This window comes from Acipenser ruthenus, chromosome 21 (assembly GCF_902713425.1).
Source record: "Acipenser ruthenus chromosome 21, fAciRut3.2 maternal haplotype, whole genome shotgun sequence".
Taxonomy (NCBI): domain Eukaryota; kingdom Metazoa; phylum Chordata; class Actinopteri; order Acipenseriformes; family Acipenseridae; genus Acipenser; species Acipenser ruthenus.
In genome coordinates, this window is record NC_081209.1 from 2,970,179 (window position 1) to 2,988,042 (window position 17,864).

The 17,864-nt window shown below is 41.6% G+C and overlaps 2 protein-coding genes across 3 annotated transcripts; one reads left to right on the top strand and one right to left on the bottom strand.

The window, feature by feature from the left end:
* The first annotated feature begins 210 nt into the window (after positions 1 to 210).
* LOC117428573 (WD repeat and SOCS box-containing protein 2-like) lies at positions 211 to 7,308 on the top strand. Of its 2 annotated transcripts, none has more exons than XM_058994317.1 (9): positions 211 to 677; positions 1,544 to 1,715; positions 2,426 to 2,682; positions 3,188 to 3,319; positions 3,709 to 3,809; positions 3,931 to 4,103; positions 4,507 to 4,587; positions 4,947 to 5,069; positions 5,203 to 7,308. In XM_058994317.1, exons 1-9 carry the CDS (start codon positions 632 to 634, stop codon positions 5,420 to 5,422), a joined length of 1,305 nt encoding a protein of 434 aa, XP_058850300.1. In that variant the 5' UTR covers positions 211 to 631; the 3' UTR covers positions 5,423 to 7,308. The 2 variants fall into 2 exon arrangements, with proteins under 2 accessions (XP_058850300.1, XP_033903611.3); XM_034047720.3 differs by having other exon boundaries at positions 214 to 677; positions 4,483 to 4,587.
* An 808-nt stretch (positions 7,309 to 8,116) lies between these two features.
* On the bottom strand, positions 8,117 to 17,546 carry LOC117428002 (replication factor C subunit 5). The gene is made up of 11 exons (XM_034046491.3): positions 17,389 to 17,546; positions 16,364 to 16,428; positions 15,763 to 15,899; positions 15,351 to 15,430; positions 14,924 to 14,997; positions 14,356 to 14,515; positions 14,039 to 14,120; positions 13,611 to 13,740; positions 12,193 to 12,270; positions 10,509 to 10,563; positions 8,117 to 8,695 (listed from the first exon to the last, which is right to left on the bottom strand). Exons 1-11 carry the CDS (start codon positions 17,433 to 17,435, stop codon positions 8,599 to 8,601), a joined length of 1,005 nt encoding a protein of 334 aa, XP_033902382.1. The 5' UTR covers positions 17,436 to 17,546; the 3' UTR covers positions 8,117 to 8,598.
* Between the last annotated feature and the right edge of the window lie 318 nt (positions 17,547 to 17,864).

Here is a 17,864-nt window from a genome sequence, read left to right on the forward strand (position 1 = left end):
AAAGCGCTATACTGCATATGACAATACAGTAAATGAACCAAATTAACTAAAATACACTGCATTATAGCGTTCTGTTTTACATTAGCAGATGAAGAATCACTAGAAAACATTACTGTCTTTTTTAATGTATGTATTTATCTATTTAGTGTATGTTCTATATTGTATGTAATCGGTAAGAACATTGGTTGCCACGGATACCATAAAACCACGTGCGCATGTCAGCTGGTGAAACAGGAAGCTGTTCAGGGTTGCACAATAATATTCTTTTGCACAGGGAAGAGTCCGGGGAGTGGAAGATGAAACTGTGACATTTTGAGCTAACGTTGTACTCACGGCTCTTCGAAAAAGTCGTATTATTTAACGTAGTTTATTATTATTATTATTTTTAAGTGTAGTAGGGTATACTTTTCGGTTCCCTCGTTAGGAATGGACGTTGAAATCGTTCAGTTCGAGATCGATACTTTTGATTGGTACAGTACGAGCACGACTAGGGTAGATATTGCAGTATCTGCTGTAAAAAGCTGACTAGTTAGTTCACTTGTTGTAGTTTGTTCTGAAGTCTTTCGCCGGACGTTGATTGCTAAAGATCGGTCACATTTAACTGCAGGTTCAAAGTAAAATCAGCGTACAGATGGAAGTAATGAAACCAGGAACGAAGCAGGATTGGAGACGACCAGGTAAGCAAGGGGGCGTGGCGGAAAACAATCTTTCGAGTGTGTATTTCATGCATACTTTGCATTTATAACTGGAATTACAGAAACTAATGCCGTGGATCATTTTAATTATGATATGCCAGCATGGACAGAAAAAAACATACACAACAAAACAAAAACAAACCTTAAGGAAGCATGTGTCGTAAATCGTGTATCGTATCAAACTGCGCAATACAGTCGTGTTGTCAAATGAAAGGACTTTGCTTCGTCCTTTGCTCTGTTTTGTAAATATAAAATGAAGTAATTGTAAAGGACTCGGGGAAGATGGGGGTGCCTGTGTAAATCAGAAAGGTAGACATGTTGTTTTTTTCGGGATGACAGAAAACGGAAACAGCGTTGCTTTATTAAACGGTTGGATACTGCTTGCAGCGTGGCTACAGTATAATACGATCAGAATAAATTCAACGTGGCAGACACGGAATACAGTGAAACGGGCGCTCACCCCAAACGGGTGTTCTTTATCCTCGGATTTACTCGCATCGCAGTGCATTCTGGTAGTCCTAGACCTCTGAAAGACAGAGAGGTTACCGTACCGTGGCCCAAACTGTCTCAGTGACCCTGGATCCTCGTTTTCTACTCCCGATCCAGTTAACAAAGGACAAAATGCAATGCATCATTTTGGATACAAAAGCAATTATGTAATTATGTAATGCACACAAAAGCATGAATGCGAGGAATGCAGCGTGGGAGGTGACCTCGCCTTGATTTAAATATTTTAAATTCATAAAAGCATATGCTATTGTAGATGGCGTGACAGACACTGGCACGTATGTTCTGGGATGTGGCTCTGCATGGTGACAGCTTTTTTTTTTTTTCAATTCTTCAAACAGAGAAGGCTGTGTTGATTGCAGAGCTGAAGCCAGTCCACCCTCAGCCCCTGGAGCGCAGGTCGGGCTGTGAGACCTGGAGTGCGGAGTTCTCCCCCGATGGCTCCTATTTTGCTTGGTCGCTGGGACATGGGATCGTGAAGCTCGTCCCGTGGCCCCTGGAGGAGAGCAGCGGGTAGGTCAGAGAGTCCAGCTGTTCGGCATGATGCTGGTCCTGCACATCATGTGTATATGGGTGTGTGTGTGTGTTAGAGTTTCAATTAGATTGTGTGTGAGAATTGAGCATGTTAAATGTGTATTTGTTTCCTGGGTCCCATATGAAAACAAGCTGGCTGTGCCACCGCAGTGGGGTTTTCCTGGTGTGTGTGTGTGTGTGTGTGTGTGTGTGTGTGTGTGTGTGTGTGTGTAATTTCTGCTAATACTTACTAAAATGCAAGAATGCAATTATTGTGTGCTTTACTGTGATAGAAAGGTGTGAATTTAAATTCAGAAGCTATACTATATATATAGATATATAGAGATGTACCCTACTTAGCTCAATCTAGACGGTTATCATGCTGATGCGCTGGGGAGGCCGCACTGTGGTTGATCCCCGGAGCCAGCATCGCAGCCGTTGTGTGTGCTGATGCGCTAGGGAGGCAATAAGCTGATCCCTGGAGCCAGCATTACACTTCAGCCATCAACACCAGACAGAAGGATATCTACATCATCAGATGGAAAGAAACGCAAATGGATGGACACACAGATGGATCACATTAGTTTACTGTAAAGCTGCGTCTTAGTTGGTGCTTATCTTGGCGAGAGCCGAGTTCAGATCAGCATGAAGTTTTAACATCTGCTCTCATGTAATGGAAATCATTATTATATATATTTTTTGTTTTGCAGGAGTCCTACTAGAAGTGCTACCTGGTGCAAGAACTACCTCTCTAATGCAGGACAGCAAGAAAATGGCAACCCCAAGGAAAAGACCCTCGATTGCAGACAGACTGTGTGGAGCTTGGCTTTTGGTCCGCGCTCAGCTAAGGACAGAACTCGCCACAGACGTGATTGTCAGCCGGCATCGTTTTGTGATCTGTTCTCAAGCCTGGTTCTGGCCACAGGTCTTAATGATGGGCATATCAAAGTGTGGGAGGTACTAACAGGTAGGGACAAGCAGAAACATATACCCTGCCATGGCCCAGTAAAGAACTTCTCCTAGCTGCTGTAGATCCAAATCATGATCCCAGGTGTAATAAAGCTAGTTATTTATATTATGTATATATGATGTAGCGCACATTTTAGAAAGGCATGCCAAACTCCTCTACATCGCTGTCTTTCAGCTGTGCCGTCTCCCTGTATCTATCTAGACTGGAAGCAGTACACTTTTGCATACATTTTCCATCTCACACAATAACGTGTTACCCAAATGAGACCCCTGGCTTGTATTGTGTGATGTATAAAAGCTGCATCTCCGAGCCCCTCCCTTACAGTGTTTGCGTGACTGCAGGTGCTATTACTGGCTATGGTTCCGTTTATTCACCATCTTACACCGAACTGGATGCTCGGAATTTTTAAAAATCTAAAGCATGACGAAGATGGCGGCTTCTTTTTTATGTGGTAAAGTTATCTGCTTGTGTTTAATTTGATTTTGTTTCGTTACGTCGGAAGGTCATCTCCTGTTCAATCTAACTGGACATCAGGATGTGGTGAGGGATCTGACCTTCGCCCCAAACGGAGGCTTGACACTTGTCTCTGGTTCTCGAGACCAGACGCTACGAATTTGGGATTTAACAAAAGGCGGTAAGACATTATTAGAGAGGGGCAGTGTGTGTGTGTGTGTGTGTGTGTGTTCCACTGTCTTCTGGCACAATTGAGCTTCCATAGATCTTTTACTACCAAGGCTTCCTTACAGGAGAGCTAACCATGTCCTTGCCTTATATTGGCACTAGCACCTTGTCATGAGTTTGTTTTGTCTTGTATGGTATATTTTTAGGTCTTACACTGACTGGCCAAAAACAAAAACAAAAAATCAGAGATCCAGTATATTAATGTTTTCTTATTTGCCCTGCATGCAGCAGTTTTGGTAACCATATTTCATTTTTAACAGACGCATTGATATACATTGTAAGTTAACCAGTTTAAATGCATGCAAGTCAGATGCCAAAGCCAAGCATTGCTTGTTTCTGCAGGTAAAACGGCCCATGTGTTGACTGGCCACAAGCAGTGGGTGTACTGCTGCCGGGTCTCCCCTGACTGCAGCATGATCGCCTCTGTTTCAGGAGAGAAATCCGTAAGTACAGAACGGCTTGCATTGAAATCAGGCTGGGTTGTTATGCCTCGCCCCCTCGTTACTGTTACCTGTAAACCGTCAGCCTCCGGAGCCCCACGCTCTCCTGTGATTTCTCCTCCAGGTGTTCCTGTGGAGCATGCGATCGTACACCTTCATTAGAAAACTGGAGGGTCACAAGAACTGCGTCATATCCTGCGACTTCTCACCTGACGGAGCTGTGCTGGTGACGGCGTCCCTCGACACACAGGTGTACCTGTGGGACCCCTACACTGGGGAATCGCTGATGCAGCTAAGGTGAGTGAGAGTAACACACTGCCCATGCCATGTACGTATTTACACTCTTTACACTCTTACCCATCTGCAGCGCGTTCTTAGATTCTAACAGAATTTTTCTGTTTTCTGCTACAGCAGAGTGCACTGAAAGCTGAACTAGTGTATGAAAACACACACCAAGGAATCCTATTGCAGTGTAAAAGTTAACGGGGTGCGGGGTATTGCAGCTTTAAATCAAACTCTCTGAGGCACAAGCAAGACTTTGTGTTTTCAGTGTAAACTGCATTTGAGTGCAGTTACATATGACACGTTCTCTTACATGTTACTTTACATTTCCTGAGTTCAGTAACAGGTGATGCAGTACCCATCACCGTCGTTATTACATGTTTTATTCTTTCAGCCATTGTTTTCCTGACCTGTACAGTTTTGCCGTCAGCGATGTTCGCCTGAGGTCTGTGCGCTTCTCTCCTGATGGCTTATACTTTGCAACAGTTGCAGATGACAGGTAGGGATGGGAAAACAATCCTTTGTAAAATCTCAGATCACTGCACTGCTGGGAATCTTTGGTAACGAAAGCTGTAGTGTGTAGACTTAAAGCAATGATAATTCTCACGAAAATAAACTTCCAAAAGTGAGTCGGAGGTACTGCTCAATTGCATGCAGGAACTAATCGGGGGGGTCGGTGTACCGTGATCCCTTTAAACCCCACAAGGCACCAGAGTACAGCAGAAATGTACATTATCTTAACCCTAAACCACCAATTTGTGACTGACGTTACCCGACCTGTTGAAGTGTGTGTGTGTGTATATATATATATATATGTATATATCTGTGTGTAGTATATTGTTGTGATTACATTTCCAGGGACTTGAGGATTTGGGCGTTAGGAATGGACAGGCCAATAATAGAAAGCCCAGCTCCACACAATCCTGTGACGAACGGCCTGTGCTGCGCTTTCTCACCGCAAGGGGGAGTCCTTGCAACAGGGTAACCCGTTCTACTTTGACACTCCCATTCTGTAGTTAAACCAAGGCAGTGTTACTGCTGTGCAGTGTTGGGGTCGGGTAGGTTTCTGCAGGCTGGGGCTGGCAGGTTTCTCACTCGCTTCTCATTCACACAGGACGAGAGACGGGCAGGTGCAGTTCTGGAGGACTCTGAGGGTCGTGCCGAGTTTACGACACCTGAGCCGCGTATCCCTCCGCCAGTCCGTGTCCTCCCATCAGGTGATGGCGCTGCCGCTCCCCAAGAAGATGAAGGACTTCCTCACTTACAGGACTCTCTTAACATGCCATGAGAACAACTCCCTTCATCACTTGCAAGAAGTCATAGCCCTCAATTAATAACCAGTGTTGCTGACACAAAAGCACTTTCTTTTTCCTTATAATGTTATTGGTAACAGTGTAATATTGATTTTTTTTAAATCTTTAATTTTCAAAGCATATATTGTAAATATTTTGAGATTAAGTATAATATTACTTTAACAATATTATTTTTTTATAAGTCTTATTCCATCTGTTTGTTTTCACTCCTGTTGCACAAACTGAAATCCCATAAAGCCAGGAACAGCCTTAAATCTATATATTTATTTATATATTGAACTTTTTTTAGGCATTTCACTCATTCCGTGTGTATCTTCTTCAAGCAGACACTCGTTTTTCTTAAGTACGGTTTGCAGAAATCCATACTGTTGTGGTGTAACTCTCGCATTCTCAAGAAAAAGTCTAATATGATTATTTTGCAGTTTTGTTATCAACCGTCAATACAGCAGCAGTATCTAGAAAATGAGGTATGAAGAGCGTACTGTAAGTTAAAACATGAAGCAAAAAATAAAACAACACATCAAAAAAATGTTAACTAGCAAGAGATTGACTACATGCTCAGGATTTTAATAAATCAGCCTTATACTTACAGCAAGGAGAACCAGACCCTGTAATGAATCCCTCAAGACACTGCAGATTACTTGTGCTGTCTCTCCAAACCAACCCACAGTGATGGCAACAGCATAAGCTTCACTTGTTCAGAGCGGGGGCTCCTTATTCTCGAAGCAGTTTCCAGGAATGTGGCACACTGCATTGTGTGATTGAGGGGACTATTGTTGAGGCACAGCGGCTGTATTCATGTTGGCAAGATGAGAAAGAGAGCACGCAGGCTGCTGGGAACGCCTGCACCTTTTTTGGTTGTAAAAGTTTGTAATTGAGCCTTTCTGAAGTGAACAGTGTGTGTGAGGGGAGCCTGTTCTTTCTACACTACGCAGTGAAACCATTCTGTTTATAGTGTGTTGTAACCACTGCAGAGGCTGCTTCAGAACTTCTGAAGTTTTGCATTTTTCTGTTTAAATATTTCTACATTTAAAATAGTTAACTCTTTCTTATAGATACATGCCAGTCGGCAATCTCAGGCATTTCTACACAGGGGGAGGGACACATACTTGGATAACACACCTGCTGACAGCAGCCCCTGTTTAATCCTACATCATTGATTACTTGTTTTGAACACCGACTGCCCAAGGAGTCTTGACAAGCTTAAGACAACCTGCAAAATGAGCTGAACATTTCCGTTAGCAGGTTGAAAGAACAGAACTCAACGTGAGCATCTCCTGCATTGAATCATTGAATGTCGAGTGATATTTTTCACTCCACTCTGTGTATTTAAACAGTTATATACATATAAACCAGGATGTAACTGTGTAAACCACTGTATATCAGAAAGGATATTGTGTGATGTTTTATGTCAACAGAATAAAGCAAGCTAGCCATTCATCCTTGTTAACACAGACATAACCGCGCCTGAAAAATAAACTGAGAATAGAAAGTGTATAAATTCACTGTCTGTTTAACTTTCCATAAATATTTGCTGGTATTTAACAGTGCAAATCATTTATACTAGATGCATTCAGCATGTCAAATCTATTAGGGCAAGGGTGACGCACAAACCATGCGAGTGCAGTAGCTAATGACAAGAGATTTCTACCGTTGTGTACATGTCTCGTTTTCACAGATTCTGTTCCTGTACATTAAATACAGTGATTGAGAAAATAAATAAGTGTGCCAATGCTCTTCCTTGTACGAGTGTCATGTGATTTATAAATCTACTGTCTGTATTGTTTCCTCTTCCCAGGAGCCCCTTGCACAGGGACTAGCAGTGGTTATTTAAAATAACGAATACAGAGACTCTAGAACACAGCTCAGTGTATCTCTGTGTGGCAGTGACCCAATGCCAGCCCGTGTCTTTCACACTGAATACTCGGACTGCAAAGGCTTGCTGTACAGCGACGGCCACAGGTTTTGTATCACCTAGAATTAAGACCGAGACCAAACGATACGGAGCAGAAGTACCGAAATCCAGAATTGTAATAGTACAGTACTTTGTATTAGATTTCGAAATGTCACACTATTCAATTTTTCATTAAGTATATGGGAAAACTACCAAGCTGTATGCAATTCAATCTGTTACCAGCATTATTCAGCAGGTTTCATTCGACTTTATGAAGCACAATTGGGTGATGCAAAACTTCTAGCCACAGCTGGATACTGGATTTAATGTTTGAACACTTTTTAAAAACCACCACTAGGTGGTACTTGATGCACCAACAAACAAAGGTCGACTGACCTGATTATTAAAAAAAAAAAAAAAAAAAAACCACTAAAACACACAGTGATTTAGAAGGTTCTGTGAGCAAGACATTCCGGGTTTACTTGGGCAATATTAATTCAATTCTCTGCAGCAGAGCTCCGTGCGCTCGTGCTGGAGGAGTCCTTACCTGCAGAAAGGCATCTACATGTTTACATTGTGAAGCTTGCAGGGGGGAAACGAGTACATCTAAAAAGATTTCTATTACCAAAAAAAAAAAACACATTATAATTACAAAAGTGATACAACTTATCTGCATTTCAGAATATTTTACAATTCAGTGGCCAGGATAATCAACCATCAAAATGATACGCTAATGAGTAACAATAAAAACACACAGACACAGCACACGCCAACTTTCTTACGTTGACAACATTTCAGCATCTGAAAAGAGGACTGGCCAATTACTGCACCTACCCTACAGGTAAGATTATTTTTTAATTTAACAAGGGTATTCCAACATACTAGTGTAGTCCATGCATCACAAAAAAAGAAAAATCTGCTTTATTTATTTCTGCAGGACTAACAGCAAAACCCCCTTACTGCAAGCTATATACAGCAAAACCAAAAAAAAAAAATGAAGGGAAGATACTGTCGAGATACAAAGCAGGAAACGGCTCCTGCTACATCACCCTCTGTTTCTAAATTCCATGGGCCTTATTTTCAAAGAGTTGTTTTCAGTCTTTGGTTAACTCCTGTTTTTCTTTTTTTTTTTTTTTTAAAGATGAGAATCCAACAGTAATGAACAAAACAGAGAATCACACTAAGAGTGCTTACGTTTCTTAGATGTTTGACACTAGTTTTGCAATGTTGTGCAAACAGGAATTAAAAGATGTCCCCAAGCCTGCCCGCTGCTGAAGAGCTGTAGGGAACATTTCCATTAAAATCAGGCTTCAGCTGCCACCATGTCCCGGGCCACCTGAAACGCTGCGATCATGGAGCTCAGCTGGATCTTCTCACTCGTCCCAGAAGCCAGTCTGTGCCTAGGATAACACACAACAAACAAGCCCATAAATACATGCTTAGCATTAAAAATAACCTACTCACTTTCACTTTATAAAACTTTCGGAAAGTTTTTTTGAAAAATCAACACATTTGACTATCATTTACACAAAGTCCCCCGGGCTGCTTGCTCAGCTAACAGTTTAGCACAACCGTTTAAATTATGCTGTGGTCTGGCGATGCGAATTTTTCCAACAGACTCAGATGACAAAAGGTGCAAAAACCTAGCACTACATGCACAAAAATACAAGCAAGCAACGTTTACTTGTACAGCACCTTTCCACTAGTAACATTGCATCCCACCTCAAAAAAAGATTACAAAACAAATTATACATATAATTCCAAATTATGGAAGAAAATAGGATCAGCAATGAAATGAATGTTAAATCTGAGAGTCCTGGGTGGCTGGAACTTTAAATAGGTAACATGACCCTCAAACAAAATGAAATAAACAAAGATGATAACAAAACAATAATAAAACAAAAATGAAATAAAAACCGCAACCAACAATAAGCTCTGATGACCAGCAGTAGGTTAGGGTTTATATGAAACACAACTGAGCACAAACAAAACCAAAACAGAGTGTGAAATGAGGGTAGTATAATGAACAAGCCTTTAACAGCCTGACCACAACACCCCTCCAAGCACAGTCACAGGTAACACTTAAACGCTGGTACTGGATAGGATTTCAAATAATTGTGACCCATGTAAAAGAAATATGAATCAAACAGCAGCCACGGGGTCATAACAGTACCTCTTAGAAATAGGACAATTGTTTTGCTTGCTACCCTCTTGGTAGAAGGCATTTACTGAAATCTTAAATGTCACTGAACTAATAATAATAAAAAACACACACATAATACAACACATAGCTCTCTGGTATCATTTTCTACAGTAAGTATGAGTAACACATCTGCAAGCTTGATCCATCATGGGACCAGAGTTGTGCTCCCTGCTGATGGTCGTCTATAAACCGCGCAATTCCAGACTCTCTTCATGAGCCTGACGGTCAGTGCAGCCCCAGCGTGGAGGGACGAGCAGGATGTACAGGCACCAGCAATCACGGCCCTCGTGAAGTCACACAAACCCTTCTGCTTTTGCCTCGCTGTGGCCGAACAGTCGCTCACAGCTGTCACGCAACTTCTATAGGTCAAGGGGAGCACATGACAGGTCACATGCCTGCATACATTACAGACTAGGGTTTCCTTCCAATTCTCTTTCCATTCCATCATGATGTGTAACTGATGCAAGGACCGTCTGTAAACGGGTATAGCGCAGGGATGAACTACGAGAGACAAAGGGCCCAATTGGATCATTTGGTGGCTGCGATTCAAGAAGAACCTGGGACACAACTACCAGCTACACAGGAGAATCAACCTCTAAACCAAAACCTGAATTCAGACAACCACAGTGCTCTGGTGCACAGCACTTCCTTTCAGCAGTATTGTGTGCCCTGCACAGGTGACTTGATGAAGACATGAGAGTTTCACTATGATGTGGAGGGAGGCTGGCGGTTAGGAATTGCTTATCTACACCAATCTGTTGATCTTTAACACCTTGCTTTTTTTTTTTGTTCTCAAATTGAATTTTCCCTTACCCAGGACCAGACCACACATTTGCTCCACTTTGCTTGCATGGTTATAAAAACCAGTAGGAAACTGTGAGCTGCTGAAAGTTGATAAGATGATCTATTATGTTCAGTGAGCAGCTCCTTTGAACTAAATGTGCCCCCCCATTCACACTGGAGCCACACATTTTAAATAGTTGTTGCATTCCATACATTTAAAAACTTACTCAATGTTTGCCATCTTGATGAGTAAATGGATTCGAACTGAAGCTGGAAAATCAACTGTTGAAAAAGAAAAAAAAAAAAATATATATATATTTAATAATACAAACAATTATCTTTAGATTTCACTTGGCAACCTGTTAGGAAATGAATGCCTGTAAAGAATATACATTTTGGGATCTCACCAGCCTAAAATATTAAGCAGACCTCTTTTCTAAATGGAAGTATGGCATCACAGTTATGGCACACACACACACACACACACACACACGTCTACCAGTGCTGGTCTTCTATTCCTTACCCCAGGTACTTTATAGAATCGCAGAGGCTCTGGAAGCAACAGAAATATACAACACAGCTGTGGAGATAAATACACCACACAGAGGATTCCAAACGGCAAGACAGGCCTACAGACTATTCCAAACAGCAAAGCTACATCAGGAACATGGAGATGGCAAACAATGGGCTTGCTTACTTTTGAAGACATTTGTTTTTTCTTAAATGCAAATGGGACTTTTGTTACAATTATAACATTTGGGGGGGGGGGGGGGGGGGGGGAATTGTCTTGATAAAAGGAACGTTGTGCATAATTAAATAAATCTGAAACAAATGCCATTCATTTTCGCTGCTTATAACCGCGATGGTAATTTTGATATAAAAGAACACCCAGGAAACTGAAATACCCCGACAATTGGCACAGCAAGCACCTTCCCAGAACCTCTTTAAAACATTACAAAGTTACTGTTTCAAAAAAAACAAAAAGGGGATGGAAATCCTATTGAGCACCTGAAGAATAAAGACTGTAGAAGAAATCCTTATTTTGCTAACTTCCACAACGCTGCCCTCTCCAAAGCCACCGAAAGGCTCCTCCTACAAGTGGAACATTATTGTTGTTATGGAAACCACAAAGTGTCTCCAGGGAAACCACTGCAAGAAAACATCCAGCGTCACCAGGCAGATGGTGTCAAATTCAGGCCTAGGTCTCTACTGGGTATTGGGCTGCGGTCTGTTTAACAAAGCCATTGTGTTAAGATTGCACCCTTGAGGATTATTATATATACACGTGTGTGTGTGTGTGTGTGTGTGTGTGTGTGTGTGTGTGTGTGTGTGTGTGTGTATATCTACCTTATACACACACACACACACACACACACACACACACACACACACACACAGATAACCACCACTGTTCACACAGTTGTCAGAGAACACTGAATACAGAATTGTGCCAGTTAAAACAAAATACAAATAAAACCAGTGGTGCGTATTGAATTCTGAATGTCGGCGTCTGTCTGACTCACCCTTCGACGGTCTTAAAAGTCTTACTTAGGCAATCTTTTGAAATCTGGATTACCTGCTTCTTAATTAGCAGCCCCCTCACTGAGCGTCCATACTGTATAGTAAAAAGCTGTGGCACTGCTTTTGGAAAGAGCTCTGTCCCAGTCTCTCGATGAAAGACACGAGAGGCAGGCTTTTATAAAAACAAAAAGCAAACACTTAGGCAAAACGGAGGCCTTTGAATGAGTTCTACCAAAATACCAGCGGTCTGGAAACATTGCAAATGAATGAATACATGGAAATCAAACAAAACGTGATCTATCAAAACGTCTGTCTGAATCCTTGGGGAGACGCAAGAGAGTCACGCAAGATGTATAGGAGAGTGCATATAATGAACATTAAAACGCTCACCTCTGTGTACCAATAGGTGGATCTCTGTCAGGATGTCATGCAACGCCAAACCCTTCAATGTTTTAAGCTCCATGATGTCTACCGGCACAAGAAAGCTAAGGAACTTGGGTTAAACAAAGGCATGCAGATATTTTATCCACACAGCTGCTGCTTTTCTAGAACGGACTGTAATTATTTAAACCTGGTGCTTAAAAAAAAAAAAAAAAAAAAAATAGGGGCCAGTTTACAACAAGGTTTTGGAATAGGAGTATCAACATTCTACCTTTATATAGAGGGGGAAAAAAATTATACATAAGAACTCCAACACCTTTCATTCAAAACTTACACTACAGCCTCAACCAATACTTGGAGGGAAATAATAACACTCGATTTCTCTGGTTTTAAAGATCGTTGCTTAGAACCTCCTGCCAATGTTTCTCCTTCAGTCCACACTAACACATACATACAGGTCTTACTTATGCGAGGTTGCTGATTAAGTTTAACAATCACGCCTGTTTTTAATGTGTTGTTTGTAATTTGGATTGTGTTTCAGGACCCCCTTGTAAATGAGGAGGAGGACATCTCCTAGTTAAATTGAAATTCTTGTGCTTGACTCTTTCCTATCTAACTGTCGTGACATTAGCAGAGACTGAACTATTAACCCTTTGCGGTCCATTGTCGGACTGGGTCCGACATTGCAATTATTCCTCACAGGTCCTTTGTCGGACTGGGTCCGACATCATTATAGCAACGCAATAAACGGGTGTTTAGTCGTTTTTTCTCCGGAAAAAGCCGAGAAAACCATTCAATTGCCGAGTGGTAGCGACAGGAGCCGAGACAAGTCGGAAAAAAAAAAAAAAAAAAAAAAAAAAGGCGTATTTCATGAATAGTCATACATGGTATCAGGTATCAGATAATGGGCGTCCATAATAAACAAGCTGGCTAAGTGCGTCAGCGCACTGAGACTATCATGGACATTTGCAGAGCTTTTTTCAGATGTTATAGTAATAAAATAATGACTTTGATCGCATTATTGAGGAGTTTGGTGATAAAACGAGTGATCTGGAGATGATCGATCGGTATGTACGACTATTATTATTATTATTATTTATTTCTTACACAGCTGAACGCTATAGCAAACAAAAGGCTGGGGAGGGGCTGGAGATGCCTAGTGTGTGCTTTGTTGATATGCAGGGCCATTTAAACCCGTTTGACTGTGAAAAAAAATACTTTTAAACAGCGCGTATAAAATTAACTGCGCGTGTGAAAATTAATTATTCCTGGCGTGCCTGACGCGCGATTAATAAATGGACCGCAAAGGGTTAAATGCTCCTCTGCTTGATTTCTTTTTTTCGCCAAAATGGGATCATCTTGTAATTAAGGCCCGGTTTAGATTCCTGCCCTCACCCCCACACATTTCCAAGGCTTGTAAAGGATACTATTGTACGCCGCGGCGAAATCCTTGTTCAGCATCCAGTCCAGAATGTTAGCAATGTCCGACTTCAGAGGGTGACCTGTGCACGTGTACACGGTATCCTCACTCACTTTTCCATAAGCCATGTTGGTACTCTGTTTAAGAGACAACGCAGTTGAAGGTATTAATGGTAAATACACTGGACATCATAAGCCCGGTCCCTACTGGAACCCATTGCAACAAGTACACTTATAATGTGGCAGAGAGTGTGGCTCTGCACTCAATGTGAAGAATTCTAAACATTTAAACCACAACAGAATCTACACAAACACATTAGATATGTTAATTTCAGCTTCGCTCGCGGGCCTGACACAGCAAAGAGTGTGCGAGAAACACACTCTCAACTTGATTAGCGGCAGCCACCAAACACACAGACACAAAAAAATACTGAACCTGTAAAATGTTGAGAGAGCGACGCATGTCACCATTAGACAGGGTCACAATGGCCTTCATTCCATCGGGGGTTACATCAACACTGCAAAAACAAGTGTGTGATTAACATCCATCCTCTAGCACAAAACGATCCGGATCACCAGCATGCACATGTGAAAATTACTAACAGAATGGTCAAATAGTTTTGATGCTCCACAGTGTAGGTAAGGCAGCCCAAGACTAGTGCCATTCAGGGCCTGTGAAAGCAGACGTCAAGGGTTCGTACAATACCATACCACGAATTGTGTTTAAAAGTGTCGCTGTGTAACCTAGCTCACCTTTCCTGCTCTATAACATATTCCAGCCTGGGCACCATCTGCTCCTGGGACAGGGGGCCGAACCGGAACCTCGTGCATCGAGACTGCAGTGCGGGAATGATCTTTGACAAGTAGTTACAGATCAAGCAAAACCTGGTGTTCTCTGTGAACTTCTCAATCACTGGCAATAGAGAGAGAAGTACGTGTAAGAAAAGGGTCTGGGAGAAAGTCCAACCCCAGATGAACAGCACGCACAGACCCCAGTTCAACGCTCAGGTATAACAAGCAGCATTAGGGACACACCAGAATAAAATACAACATCTCCGGTACACAATCAAATTGTGCACAGTAAGCTATCGGGCAGGAGTGGCCAAAGCTGGCCCTTCCACGTCTGGTCTTTGTTCCATTGAACCAATTAAACCTCCAGACCCTAAAGCACTTAATGTTACCTGTTAAACCTGGAGTGGAATGACCCTCCAGGACTGCGATTGGACACAGCTACCACAGATGTTACAATCTCAGCTACCAAGCCAGCTCAGGAACCCGCAGGGCACAAGCAGGGAGCCGATGGTCACAGTACATGTCTTACCTCTTCTCAAAGCATTCTGAGCATCCTGGGTCATGGCGTCTGCTTCATCCAATATAACTAGTTTAAATCCTCTACTGCAAAAGGTAAAAAAAGAGAGCATTTACTTTATTTAACAGGTGGTTAAATTAAATAAATCCTCCCCACGTATGTACTTGGCTAGCAGGGAGCCCATGACGTTGGAACATGATGGTGCACCTCTGGTGAGCAGACAGATTTTAAAACACAAAACGCTGCACGCTTTGTTTTCTGCAATTGAAAAATAACTTATTCACATGCATGTTGCTTTTAGTAAAACTACTAACCGTATCTCAACAGGAAAGTTACAGTAACACTCCATCTAAATGCCCAGGCTATGAAGGGAATCTGATTCACTCCACTGGACAAAGAATTCAACATTGAGAATAGCCCTCTGCCCCGGTCTACATACTTAAAGATGGTCCTGGTGCTGGAGAAGCTGAGGATCGGACCCCGAACAACATCAATACCTCTGTCATCTGATGCATTGAGCTGAAGGAAACAATACATAGTGATCAACATTAAACACTTCTACAAAACAGGCACAGTTCAAACCTTCACATTTTGTTCAAGATTTATACTGTATTAAATAATTCAGGAACCATTTAAAATCTGGTTACAGACAAATTATTTATGCATTTATTTTTACTCAAAATACGACTCAGTTACCTTTTGTAACAACTCTGTCATTTTCTATTCAAAGTGAAATAATGCATCTATATTTCACGAGCCATGCTGATGGGTCTCCATCACTCATGGTGCAGTGGAGGGCTCCCTGTATCCCGCGGATTGACTCGGTGTCACTACAGATCATGCAGCATTACCTCCAGGACCATGGAGTTGAATTCTTTCTCCTTGTAGAGCTGCTTGGCACAAGCCAGGATGGTAGAGGTCTTCCCAGTCCCGGGAGGCCCATAAAACAGGAGATGCGGGAGCCTCTCCTCACTGATAAAGCGCTGAACTAAAAGAATACAAAGGATTAAAGAAAGGGTCAGATAAAACAGGGATGGAAATAAGGCTCCCAGTGCACAGCAGTTTGATCCATTCCTGGTTTTGCGAGGAGTTTATTGAGACAGACTAGAGCTTGTTACCTAAACACTGTGGCTAATCAAAATTGTAGTAAAAACTGGAATGGGTGAAACTGCTACGCAATAGGAGTCTTATTTCCATCCCTGATTAACCTTTAAAAGGGTTGTAAAAATAAATAGTTATCCAGATGAGCAGTGTTTGATCTACTGTTATCAGTTTCATATTTATTTTTAAGAACTGGTTCCCCTCCTTCACCACAGAGCTTCTGACACAAACAGTTTAGCATTTTCTGGGAGAAGTGTGCCCTGATCTACCCTCAGGAGCGTGGATAAAACACAGATTTCCTTAACTCCCTGTGGTATATGCAAGTATACCGCTAAGATTTACAAATCTTACTTGTTCCCAGAATGTCCTGATGCGAAATCAAGTCCTGCAGCGTCTGCGGTCGATACTTTTCCACCCTTTTAAAAAAAGAATAATAATAATAATAATAATAATAATAATAATAATAATAATAATAGGTTAAAAAAATGCTAGGGAACATTTAATCGTTTATGAATTTAGATACCTAGATTTAAACATAAAAAAGTAACTTGGACTGATTGATTAAAAAAAAAGAGAGAAATACGAAAAGTTACGTTTTGTCGAAATTCCCATCTAATTTAACAATCCTTTGGTGGAGGGAGTGTCTTAGCCTGAGCAACAGTCGGAGGATGAAACACAGACAGACAGACAGACAGACACCTGTCACACTTGCAACTGTTTAGTACTTCATCAATGACGTACAGGAGATGACGTTCAAAGCTGATAACATTGGTATGTATTTTATTGTTTTGTTAGTCAGTTGTGAGTCTCTACAGCTCTGGCCAAAAGTTCCGCATTTTAGGATTTACAATTTAACTATAGGAACATAATTTAGATATTGTATTAAACATCACGTAATCAAAGAAACTACCACATTATATCGCAAACGTCTACCGGAAGCCATAATAGCAGTACTGTGGTATTTCATGTTAGATTTCAAAACGTCACATTTTCCAATTTGTCAGTTTTTCGTTAAGTTTATGGAAAACTACAAAGCGGTGGTGTGTAATGAAATATGTTAACGTGACATTATTCAGCAGGTTTCATTCGACTTTATGAAGCAGAACGAGGGTGATGCAAGCCAGAGCTTTACGCATTGAACGCGGTCTCTGTCAGACTTTACCTTTCCTGTACTGTTACAAATATCTAATCGTACTGGGAGCTATAACTGGCAACACACCAGCCGACACATCGCAAGCACACTGTATTTTAAAAATATGCTGCTACTATCTTCAATCGCTGGTTTTAAAACGAATATTTTGTTTATGTGTGCATCTGCCAGCGCGCATGTGTATCTCTCTCTCTCTCTGCACACTAATTCATAATATTGGACTTACCACGGAAGGTTCCTCGACTGCAGCTGGCTTTTGCAAGTTGAAGTCATTTTTATTTTAAGCGCTTTAAACGCAGCGTAAAAAGTGAAACGGTTTCCCGGGAAACTACAGTTCGCGCGCTTTCCCAGTGTAAACACACACGCCTTATTTTCTCTGCTGTGCAAAACTGCTTGATGGCAGCGCACTAGCCAATCAAATCCAGTCTGCTAGCAGGGTAGGCGGGGCTGACTCCCGCAGCGTATTTACAGGTTACTTAGCAACTAGGCCGTTAAGTGGATGTGTGTGACTGAAATCTCACCTGCTGAAAATATCGGCTAGGTAGGTTTGTAAGCGCTCTTAAAGAAAACGATAACACTTATGTTTTATTTTAAATCCAGACTTCCAGGCATGTCTTGGATTTAATAAATAAATAAATAAATAAATAAAATCCATTCTACTGTCCCTTAGTGCACATCAAAAAGTGTTATGTTATCCCCATC

What these genes read in the sequence shown, in the direction of transcription:
- LOC117428002 (XM_034046491.3), bottom strand. Translation starts at nt 17,435, where the DNA reads ATGACTTCAACTTGCAAAAGCCAGCTGCAGTCGAGGAACCTTCCGTG. An exon ending in AGCACCAGGACCATCTTTAA is followed by an intron (nt 14,998 to 15,350) that starts GTATGTAGACCG and finishes TACCTTTTGCAG; the next exon opens with TAGAGGATTTAAACTAGTTA. An exon ending in TATGTTATAGAGCAGGAAAG is followed by an intron (nt 14,121 to 14,355) that starts GTGAGCTAGGTT and finishes TTGTTTTTGCAG; the next exon opens with TGTTGATGTAACCCCCGATG.
- LOC117428573 (XM_034047720.3), top strand. Translation starts at nt 632, where the DNA reads ATGGAAGTAATGAAACCAGGAACGAAGCAGGATTGGAGACGACCAG. An exon ending in AGTGTGGGAGGTACTAACAG is followed by an intron (nt 2,683 to 3,187) that starts GTAGGGACAAGC and finishes TTACGTCGGAAG; the next exon opens with GTCATCTCCTGTTCAATCTA. An exon ending in GGGGGAGTCCTTGCAACAGG is followed by an intron (nt 5,070 to 5,202) that starts GTAACCCGTTCT and finishes TCATTCACACAG; the next exon opens with GACGAGAGACGGGCAGGTGC.